Source organism: Apiospora aurea (genome assembly GCF_038362705.1).
Source record: "Apiospora aurea strain CBS 24483 chromosome Unknown utg000001l_segment0_segment0, whole genome shotgun sequence".
Classification (NCBI taxonomy): domain Eukaryota; kingdom Fungi; phylum Ascomycota; class Sordariomycetes; order Amphisphaeriales; family Apiosporaceae; genus Apiospora; species Apiospora aurea.
In genome coordinates, this window is record NW_027117388.1 from 846968 (window position 1) to 857433 (window position 10466).

Genomic DNA, 10466 nt, shown 5'->3' on the forward strand with positions numbered 1-10466 from the left:
GAAATGCGCAATCGCCGTCGTCCCGAGCTTTAGACTTCCGCCGCTCGGATGCTGCCGTCTAGCTGCACGGGCTTGTCTTGCTTGTCTTGCTTGTCTTCGTCTATACTCTCGTGGTTGATGAACAGGAACGAGAGCAGCACGATGCCGGCGCCGACCCAATACAGAAAGCTCGAGAACTGCTGGTACTGGATCATCTCTCCGATCAGGGAGAGGGGAATGGTGAGCGACAGGCCCACCGTCACAAGTAGCGGCGACGTGAGCAGCATGGCGTAAGCCCACGACATATCGCTGAGGAAAGAGGATATCGAGTTCAGAATGATAATGATCAAAACCTTGCTGCTGGGTGGCAGTTCAAACTGTGGTGGCAGTGTGTCAGCAATTGTTCATTTCTCCCGCCTAAGCGTGGAAACAGAGGAACTCACCGTCTCAATCCCGGTCACATGCAATACGATAAAAAGTGGCCATAGGAAGACAATATTGAAAAGCCCCACCATGCCAAAGAAAAGCGGCATGCTGACGCGATTCTCGTTGCCCACGCGCAACTTCATGACCGTCACGTACAGGCCATACACCACGGCGCTGAAGAGGGCCATGGCATCGCCAATGGCGATCTGCCGCTGGCTCTTGTGCGGGAAGTTGCCGCGGTCCTCGTCATTATCCTGGCCCGATAGATCGACGGTGGAGATGAGCACGATGCCCGCGAGCGAGGCCAGCACGCCCACCAGCTTGCGCAGCGTGAAGCTCTCGACCTTCATAATGGCGCACAGCACGAGCGTCCAGACACTGCTCGTCGACGTTATAATCGTCACGCTCCCCACGCTCGTGTACTCGAGGCAGGCCGACGCGAAGTAGTTGGAGAAGAACCAGATCATGCAGAACTCCAGGCTCAGCCGCGCCGTCTCCCGGAACGTGAGCTTATCTTCCGGTTGCGCCGGCACGTTGGCGACGTCGTACGCCTCGATATCGGGTTCGTCGTCGTCCGCCAGGAGCCGCTCGCCAGCCGTCCCATCATATCCCTCGTCTGCCTGCGTCTTTCCACGAGGCCCATCGAGTGGCGCGAGTGACCTCTCGTCCCAGCATTGTTGTGCCACGGCCTTCGCATGGCCAAATCCGCCGTTTTGTATAATGTACTTGATCGTTATGGGTATCATAGAAATCGCAAATATCGATGTGTTAATGTAGACGACGAAAAACGGCTTGTCGTACGTATGGTCTGAGAAAATGTACTGCATTCGTTGCGACGCCTTGGTTAGCTTCTAGCCATTGCTGTGCGCGCAAGGCCCGGGAGCGATTGATCAATGGATGGCAACTCACACTAGCGAGAAAATTGGAAGCTGTCCAAAGGAAAACTGTCACCGTCAGGCACGCGAGGCCCAGCGTCCTCCTCGCGAACTTGGCGATCCCTGATTTCGGCTTCGTTCCCAATGGCGCGCCATTGTGCTTCGAGGTTATGGATTCCGGTGGCGTCTCCTCCATGAGCTCGAACGAATTCGAAGATCTTTGGCTTGGCGGGTCGTCCCATGCGAAGGCTGGGTCGTCGTCCGGCGACAACGACTTTACTGGAGACATTGTGTTTGCTGTTGCTTCTGCGACTTTCTGTCGGTGACACTTGTTGTAAATAGTCGCAAGCTCGGAGAATAAAAATAATTGGGCACACTGGGGAAAATAGGGGGAAATGAATCTATGTCACGGCGCTGCTGGAACGATCGCACGGGGTTCGTCTGATGGCCTTGGACGACAGCGGGTGCGGCGGCGGCAGCATCGGCTCAAATGGGTCGAAATATCTCTATCCCTAGCGGAAATAAGCAGAACCAGAGATGGCGCGTGGGCGGACGTAGATGGCGGAAGATGGGATGAACTGGCAAGTGGTTGCAACAATTCGACTCGGGTTGGTGAAGGTGTAAGTAATCAGCAAATGACGCCAGTCGTCTCTGGGATTAGAGTACTTATCACAGAAGGGTACAGATTGTTCGCTGTCCAGTCGATCAATCGGTAGCATCAGCATTCTTCCTGGCACCTGGGGGCCCTGGGAGGCGGCCTTTACAGGGGCCGTTCGGAGAGGTCCACTAAATCCGACACACTTAGACGCGCAACGCCTCATTGCTCGGCAACTATCCCATTCCCTCGGATGAAGACCGGTGTTGATGGCGAGATCTGGTCTTGTCTTGGACAGGGAGATAGTCGCCTTTAGGTGCTGCCGGTTACTCATGTAGCTGGTCACTTGCTTCAGCAGGTGGCTTGCGCGTGCCGATTCTGACAACTCTACACCTTGCGATGTGGTGTAGGAAGGTATTTCCTTCTCCAGCTGTAGCGAAGCTCCAGCAGAGCTTTGCACAAGTGAACGAGCGCATTTCGTGCTCATTGCACCAGCCGAGTCGAGGCTAATACCAGAAAGGGTCACTATCAGTTGGCCACGACGAAGGTTTTGGCGCATCCTGGATACTGGCCGACGGCAAAGCGGCAATACGGCAATGCGGCAAGTGTGACTCGTGGAGTCGTAGAACTGCGCAGTAGCTATGTGGGAATAAGGCTACCCGATGATTTAACTATCTAGCGTTGATTCGTTGTGCTGCTGCTCACATTCGAGCTGGCCCGGTCTCAGCATAGTCCTTCCAATGACAACTTGTCCGAATAGTCGACGAAACAATGGCATATAAGTCGTGTAAGCCCTAAGCTCGGACTGAAGATCAGTGATTGGATACAGGCAGTAGATGTTGGTTACTAGTGTTAAGTCGTTTGTCCCTGCTCCATCAAAGACCTCATGAATCTCAATACTCATCCACGCACCTTTCCCGCCTCATGGGCCGCGCCCGGCACCACATCCAGCCGCGCTTCGATGCCGGCCGCCGCCCACTGCGCCTGGAGGTGCTTCATAGTGTCTTGGCGATCCTGTTGCAAAGGCGGTAGCTCTGTGCCGCCGCCACTTTCGCCCCTAGCAATCCTCGAAGAGCTTACAACGTAATGAGACTGCGTCGTCTCTCGATACGTCGTCGCATCTGCCGGACCCGGTCCCAAAACGACTGGCCCCCGTGCATCTCCCGAGGTCCACACCCTCCTCCCCCACGACGAGTTGCACGGGCACTGGCGCCACCGCGGGTCCACCCCGCGGCCTTGAAAAGCGCCCGTCGTGTTCGCGATGCCGCTGGGCCAGTTACTATATCATCCGTCAGGCTCGTGACCCGAACTCGGTGCGCCGACGCCGACAGCCGGCAGGCGTTCCGGATACAGGCACAGAAGACAGTGGGCGAATTGAGCCCCCGCGCCGGAAAACCCCGTGAGATAGATAGACCCTTTCAGTATTGATAGCATCAGGCCGACGGCGCGCCATCTCGTTCAACATACTTAGTAAAGCCTGGTCATGCCGTAGGCCCGGCGACCAGAGCATCTTGTACGCGCTCAGACCGCAGTCGCCAGCAGCGGATCCGTCGTCCAGACTCGCGGGAAACAGTTGCGTGAGGAGGGCGCAGGGGACCGACTCGGCGAAGTCTGCTAGGTCGGTATACAGCGGGGAGATATCACGCCGGGTGCCGCGGATGTAGACCAGCAGGGATAACAGTTGCTTCTTCTCCCTTTTTGTCACATGGGGAAGGAAACTTAGATGGAGCCTCAGCAACCTTCTCCATTGTACCAGTCGTTGTACTATAGTAGTGATCCGGCGGGGGTATAGAGCGCGTACGATATGCGAGGGTCGGAGGCCAGGGCCTGCCACTTCTGCTGCGGACAGAGGCCTGTCCATCTCGAGGTACTTTGGAGTCTGCTATTCGTAAAAATTACCAACGACACTGATTCCCCCATGTGACAGATAAATATGTGGTAAACCAGTCTCTCAAGGTCATCGTATATTACCTGCCGGGCGTCGAAATTTGATACTCGGCACCTTCGTATTGTTCCCCAGTGTTCATGATAAAGATTCTAGACTTGGGCTTGATCTTCTCACTATGGCACGCAATAGCCTTGTACTTATGATCCGCATGGATTTGGCTGGATGTTGGCAGTACATACAGCGCTGTGTACAGCTACGACGCCTAGCTATAAGGAGCATTTATCTTTGGTCACGATGAGAAATTACTGCACATGAAGCTTGTGACGGATAAGGAAATGCAGTTCAAATGCAGATATATGCTACACCACAGCGGCGGATGAACCATGTCAGGAGTCATCTTGGGCGAAGCTGAGGTGCTATGGACGCCGCTAAAAACCAATTACGCCGTGCACAGCCCAACGAGGTCCCAGAAAGTATTTCAATCCCACCTCGACTATACAACCCCTTTAGCAGGAGCATCCATCCCGGTCATTCTCAATATGAATGTTGATGGGGTCCTGGAAGTCGCCGCTGAACTCCTCGGACTCCTCCTGTGCCAAAGCGTTGCGAGCGATAACTGGAGAATAATCAGCAAAAGGTGTTGGGAGGGACGGAGAAGGACAATAGCTTGCCTTCAAAAGCTTGCTCGACGTTGATAGCCTCTTTCGCGCTGGTCTCGAAGTAGGGAATGTCGCCTTTAGAGGCGCAGAAGGTTGCTGCTCTCTTACTGGAGATCTAATGAAGAGTTAGCCACGACATCGGAGTCAAGAAGTATGATATTGGAACTCACCACCCGCTTGCTCTCCTCGACATCAATCTTGTTGCCTAGCACGACCTGTTGTTCACATTAGCAGATGCCCCCTGCCTCAGAAAGTCGAAAGGAGTCTTACAAAGGGGAAGTTTTCCGGGTCACGAGGCGATGCCTGGATTAAGAATTCGTCCCTCCAGCTGTCTAAGGCCTCGAAACTCTTGGAGTTGTTGACGTCGAAAACGAGCACGCAGCAGTCGGCACCTCTGTAGAACGCAACACCCAAAGACTGGAATCGTTCCTGGCCGGCGGTATCCCAGAGCTGTTTTCCAAGTCAGTACATACGCTCTGTGTTTTGGGCGATGGCGTCTCCCATGGTCTCCGTTTGAGTCGTCTTACCTGCATAGTCACCTGGCGATCATCGACCAGAACCTCGCGAGTCAGGAAATCGGCACCGATGGTAGCCTTGTAGCTGGCGCTGAACTTCTTGTTGACCTAATGACGACAGTACAGTCAGTATGACTGTACAGGTATATCACCTCAATATGCAAGGGTCGGAACAGCGGATCTGGGGGGCGGCGGGTCGGGCAGAGGGGACGGACATATTGGTTCATCAAGCTGGTCTTGCCAACACCGCTATCGCCGAGGATGATAACCTGCATTTGGTCGGTTAGCTGTTGAGGTCCTGCGAAAAGCCACTAAGAACGGAGGTCGACATGCCTTCAGGAGGACCTTCTTCCTAGAAGCCATGGTGAAGATTGAGGTTGGCGGCGGCTAAGTCGCTCGTGCTTATGTTTCGGGCGGCCTAACGACCGGAGCGACGCGCTGCAGTTGACGAGATTCGGGTGTATGGAACGCAAGGAATATGCGCCCGTGGTTTGTCTGTTGAAAACCTCGCGGGGTTCGAAAGAGGTTGGTGGTGACGGGTTTGTTGTTGTTGATGGTTTGTAGGTTGGAGGATAGCAGCTATCAGATAAATTGGAGGTCGGTCGGGAGCTCTAAGCGCAGGCTGATACAACTTATTATGCAATCATCGGTAGCGGTGGCTTATCGCTTTCAGGCCTACTCCATCCTGCTAGCAACTCTATTCAGCAGCGGTCACCGCGTTGGGGTACAGGAGCAAGGAGCAGATGTATGTAATGCAGGCACGCCTATCACAGGACAATGAATGGCCCGAGCGCCCAGCTTCAAAGCGCAACATTATCCAGCTGGACCAGACACAGTGGATGGCTACATACTTATTAGCCACCTGCAGCTCGCTGTTTGTTCTCGAGTCAGAGAACGGGCACTGATGACTGCCACTATATTCCCCCCTCAACATCGTTGTAGCAATGCTATAAGCAGTTGATTACAACAAGACGGCTATACAGGTATCGAGATTGAATCCCATTTGTCTGACTGAGAGCACAATGGCTCGGGGTTTTGCGCACTTAAGTGAGCGTATTCCTGAGAACTCAAGGTAGGTACCGACCGAGGTAACTTGAAAGAGACTCGGCTCGAGACAATATGATGTACTCGTCCATGTGGCCTCTCTTGGGAAAAGCTTGAGAACGCACTGCTTTTTTTTCTCTCTCTAAAGGTTGCCAGGGGATGACACCAGTCCCTCGTCTCTACTGTAGCATGCCGTGTCACCTAATGTTGATCGGTATGCTGGAATCCGCCTGTTCATTAGCAAAGGGTATCCTACTGGCGAGATTACAGGTGACATCTGTTGAGTCCCGCACTGCGCAAGAACATATCCAACCACAACTACAACCACGGACTGCTAGGCCATACCAGCCACAAGACACAGTTCGCTGGAGTATTTCCAGACAAGAATGGCCACGAAATAATAATAATAATACGTAGAAGTCGGGCCAAGTCGACTTATGCATCTACTTTATGCTAGGTGGAAGGGCATCCAGGTACTTCAAGTGCATTCGGTTTCTGGGCCATCTCTCAAGGTCAAAATGTATACTCGTCATCATGGTCCTCAGAAACTTTTACCCATGGCGTTCGATATGCGGAGAGAATGATCCTAGATCTACACTCAACGGACCCCCAAATTCCTGGGCTTGTAGCGATCATGGATGCATCGAGCGAAGTGCAGGCGCGCCTATAGCTCAAGCTCCTTACATGTACCGCTCATGATGTCATACACCATCACCATACACAGCTACTTCCGCAGACATCACTTACACGACATTTCTCTGTCTGTTTCTCCAAAACCAACTTTAATCAGCTCCCCTTCATCTCAATTCTGAAAAAATCGACATACATTGGACGAAGAACCCAATCCGTATTTACACAACCAATCACTTACACACCGCATACACCCACGCACATCACAATGGTCGCAATTCGCATCTCCAATGCCCTCAGGGTAGCTCGCGCAGCAGCACCGAGCCCCGCTGCTACCACGCGGTCGGCGGCATACCGTCGCAGCATCGCGACCACTCCCCGAGTAATGGCCCAAGGCTACGGCGACGACAGCAAGGACCCGCAGGGCCAGCCGGGCGCCACCAAGGCGCAAGAGAACGCAGAGCACCCCGGTCCCTCGCCCCCGGACGTCGGCAAGGGCACCGGCGGCGGACCCACCAAGGCAAACACCAAGAGCCCCGCGGACGCAAGTGCATCGTCGGGTGGCTCGCGGTCCAAGGAGGCCAAGGAGACCGGCTCCAGCCCCACGGGCGGCAGCGTTGGCGGCGGCGGCGAGCAGTCGGCCAAGAAGGGAGGTGAGGCACTCAAGGGCCCCCAGGGAGAGGGCTCCCCCAGCCCAAGATCATGAACCAGAGCATCCCTGGAGCGAAGCCGGGGCTGAGCGAAGAACAAAAACAGGAGGTCGAGCGGCATAACGCGGACTTCGACCAGCGGCACGACCGCGCCGCCACCGCCGCCGACGACAAGGTGGACAAGAAGTTCTGGAACTCGTGAGTTATCCTTCATCCATCTTACCGTGGTGTTGTTTTCGTAGCAAGACACATGGTATTATACCCGGGAGAATAAGCGAACGATCGCGAGAATACCTTTGCTGACATATCGCTATCACCACAGTGGTAAAGAGGGACGAAAAGGTACGGAAAACGATTGGAATGCCTAGAGCCTATGAGCAGTCGAAAACCACAACCAAGTGAGCGTGATACTTCATCCGTTCACGTGTAGTGGTTGTCACAGGCTATCTGTATAGCCGCATCTCGCAGTCTACACAGTTACTTTTGCGTGGGAATAGCGAATCTTACACATGTAAGGGTGTTAAAAAGGAGCCACCATAAGAAAGCCAGAACCTTGTATCAATATCGATTCATTTCGCAAAAAGTTATCGCACTATGAATGGGAAACTGATGGAAATGGTGAGACGTTGCGACCCAATATCTGCTCGTTGTAGGCTTGCCGACTCCTCCAGCCGAGTCTGCCTTATATGAGCAACATAAATTTGCCTCAGTTGATAAAACTATCAGGTGGCATTTTGCCCATCCATACTTGCTCGACTGAATATTAGTCAAGAAGAGATGGTCTCCTCGATCGGTCTTCGGTATCTCATGGTAACAGTCTGTCTTTCTTTCCCCGCCCCTTACCCTTTCAAATTCGTCAGTTACAGTGTCATCGCCCGACTGTCAATTGATGGCCGAGTAAGTTTGGGCCACACTTAGTGTGCTGGGTGTGGTTGGGCTATTGTTCGTGTGTTTCGCCTGCTTTGGTCTTATTCGAGGTGGGCTTTCCAACAAGATGGCTTCTTCGTCCTCGAAATCTGCAAAGTCAAGCAACTTGATCTCTGATACGGCAAGTCAGCCTATTATGAATATCAAGAACTCAAAGAAACCGCCATCCAAGAAGGTGCCATTAGGGGAAGACGACTGGGGCCTCCAGCTCAGACCAATCAGACTGCTGGACGCGCAGACGAACGCTCAGGAATATGCCCGCATGCCGGTCAGACTAGGAGCGAATTGGAAGCGTGTGCGGAACGAAACCAAATTTTTGGACGACAAATCTATGAGTATGAGAGTCATCAATGCGGAGACGTCCAATCCTACAGCTACCGCTATCGTCACTTTCGAGGGACCGCCCCAATGCCCTTATAGAACTGGGCTCTTCCAGCTTCGTATTGTATATGGCCCCGACTATCCTCGGGTGCCGATGGAGATAATTTTTCTAACGAAGATATATCACCCCAATATCGACCATGCTGGAAAGATCTGCCTGGGTATGTTAGGCAAAGCTTGGTCGGCGATGTGGTCAACGAGAGAGGTCGTGCTCTGCATCATGGCTCTGCTCAGCGACCCTTATCCCGAAGATGCATTTGTCCCAGAGGTAGCGTCGCTATACCTACGCGATAGAGACCTATACGAAAAGAATGCTGCAACGTATACTGAGAAGTACGCAACGTTGGGTACTGCTCTGGAGAGGTTGTTGATGGCTAGTGAGTAGGATTCGATGCGGTTGGAACCTTGGATACCGAAGAGAGGTCTCATGTGTTAAAGGATACTTGTTTTACATACAATCTCCATGCGCCTAAGCATCGCCCTAAATTCATTATCATTATCGGTGACTGGACTTCTTCCTGCTCGCTAAGACGTTAAGAATTAGGGATTATATTGCATGTTTACACAAAGGGGTTAGGCTCCACTTTCTTTTCTTATTTTACTTTAAACTAAATCGGAGAGGAGTGAAAGATACGTTCTTATTGTTTTCGGAAACACGCTTAATTTCTAGCATTATCGAAAAAAGTTTAAGTAAATTAATAGCACACTATATAGTAGTATTTTAATATTAAACACGTAGAATTATATATTATTATAGCTTAACGTGGTTTACCACTACGCGACGCATATCACTTAACGACGCACTTTTTTTACTTCTCGACCTTTTTATATAAATTAATTTAATTATAACGCTTAAAATTAATTAAAATTACTCGTTATTCGATTTCTCGCTTAATTTTATATTTTTTTTATATATTCGCGCATTATAACTTATCTCGCTATAAATACTATAGCGCCTTTTACTAGTCGCCCTCCGCTTCGACGAACCCCTATTTTCACTTTTATCGGGCGTTAAACGTTTCTTTTTTACTTTTTCGTTTTATAGCTACTAAGAATTTTTTATAATAAAGACTTTTTAAGTTAAACTCGCGATTTTTTAGTTTTTCGGCGCTTAAAAATACTAAATTAGCCTCCTTTAATATATATATTTTATTGCGTATAAAGGTTATTTTATAAGCTATTTTAATTATATTTTTCGCTATTTAATTTATTATATTTAAAATCGGCGTTGAAAAGCTTTTTTAATAAATAGACACCCTCTTTTTAATATAAGTAAAGTGTTTAATTGTTTATTAGGGGTTAAACGGCGTTTAAAGGTCGTAAATATTAACCGTCCTTAGACGGAATAAATTAAATATAAGCGTCCGTCGATATATATTTAGCTTATTAATTATTTCGGTAAAATTATAAGGTATTAAATTAAATACGTTAAATCTAAATTTAATATTAATTTCCGTAAAAATAGTAAAATACGCGGCTTTAAAAGCGATAAAGAACTCGAGTTTAATAATATAGTTTATAGAAACCTTAATAAATAGCTCGATTTCTTTTAAATAAATACGTTTTAAAAGCGAATAAAATATTATATCGAAAGGTTAAAATAAATACGATAAATAAAGAGGTATATTAATAATAATAATATCGTTATCCTAATAATATACTTTAAATTCAACCGAAATATAGCTCTCGTAACCGTTGAAAATTAAAAAGCGATAACGACCCTTCGTTTACGATCTAATATATTTATTGAAATATTTAATCTAATCTAGGCTTATTTCGTTATAAATCTAGTTATTAAAAATTAATTTAATTACTTAATCGCTTAATAAATCGGTTTCGCGGGATTAATTTATAAGGTAATATTAACTTTAAACGATTAAAAACGGCGGAATATACT

General features: G+C 49.7%; 5 protein-coding genes across 5 annotated transcripts; 2 read left to right on the forward strand and 3 right to left on the reverse strand.

Moving 5' to 3' along the window:
* Positions 1-29: 29 nt before the first annotated feature.
* On the reverse strand, positions 30-1569 carry PG986_000284 (vacuolar membrane protein; the record flags this gene model as incomplete). The annotated part of the gene is made up of 3 exons (XM_066836506.1): positions 30-356; positions 423-1226; positions 1315-1569. 3 exons carry the CDS (start codon positions 1567-1569, stop codon positions 30-32), a joined length of 1386 nt encoding a protein of 461 aa, XP_066705399.1.
* Positions 1570-2775: 1206 nt separating this feature from the next.
* On the reverse strand, positions 2776-3736 carry PG986_000285 (poly hydrolase; the record flags this gene model as incomplete). The annotated part of the gene is made up of 2 exons (XM_066836507.1): positions 2776-3110; positions 3343-3736. 2 exons carry the CDS (start codon positions 3734-3736, stop codon positions 2776-2778), a joined length of 729 nt encoding a protein of 242 aa, XP_066705400.1.
* Positions 3737-4269: 533 nt separating this feature from the next.
* On the reverse strand, positions 4270-5300 carry PG986_000286 (uncharacterized protein; the record flags this gene model as incomplete). The annotated part of the gene is made up of 7 exons (XM_066836508.1): positions 4270-4379; positions 4435-4537; positions 4593-4637; positions 4693-4872; positions 4950-5045; positions 5153-5206; positions 5283-5300. 7 exons carry the CDS (start codon positions 5298-5300, stop codon positions 4270-4272), a joined length of 606 nt encoding a protein of 201 aa, XP_066705401.1.
* A 1579-nt stretch (positions 5301-6879) lies between these two features.
* PG986_000287 (uncharacterized protein) lies at positions 6880-7463 on the forward strand (the record flags this gene model as incomplete). The annotated part of the gene is made up of 2 exons (XM_066836509.1): positions 6880-7264; positions 7288-7463. 2 exons carry the CDS (start codon positions 6880-6882, stop codon positions 7461-7463), a joined length of 561 nt encoding a protein of 186 aa, XP_066705402.1.
* A 792-nt stretch (positions 7464-8255) lies between these two features.
* Positions 8256-8954, forward strand: PG986_000288 (uncharacterized protein; the record flags this gene model as incomplete). The annotated part of the gene is made up of 1 exon (XM_066836510.1): positions 8256-8954. One exon carries the CDS (start codon positions 8256-8258, stop codon positions 8952-8954), a length of 699 nt encoding a protein of 232 aa, XP_066705403.1.
* Between the last annotated feature and the right edge of the window lie 1512 nt (positions 8955-10466).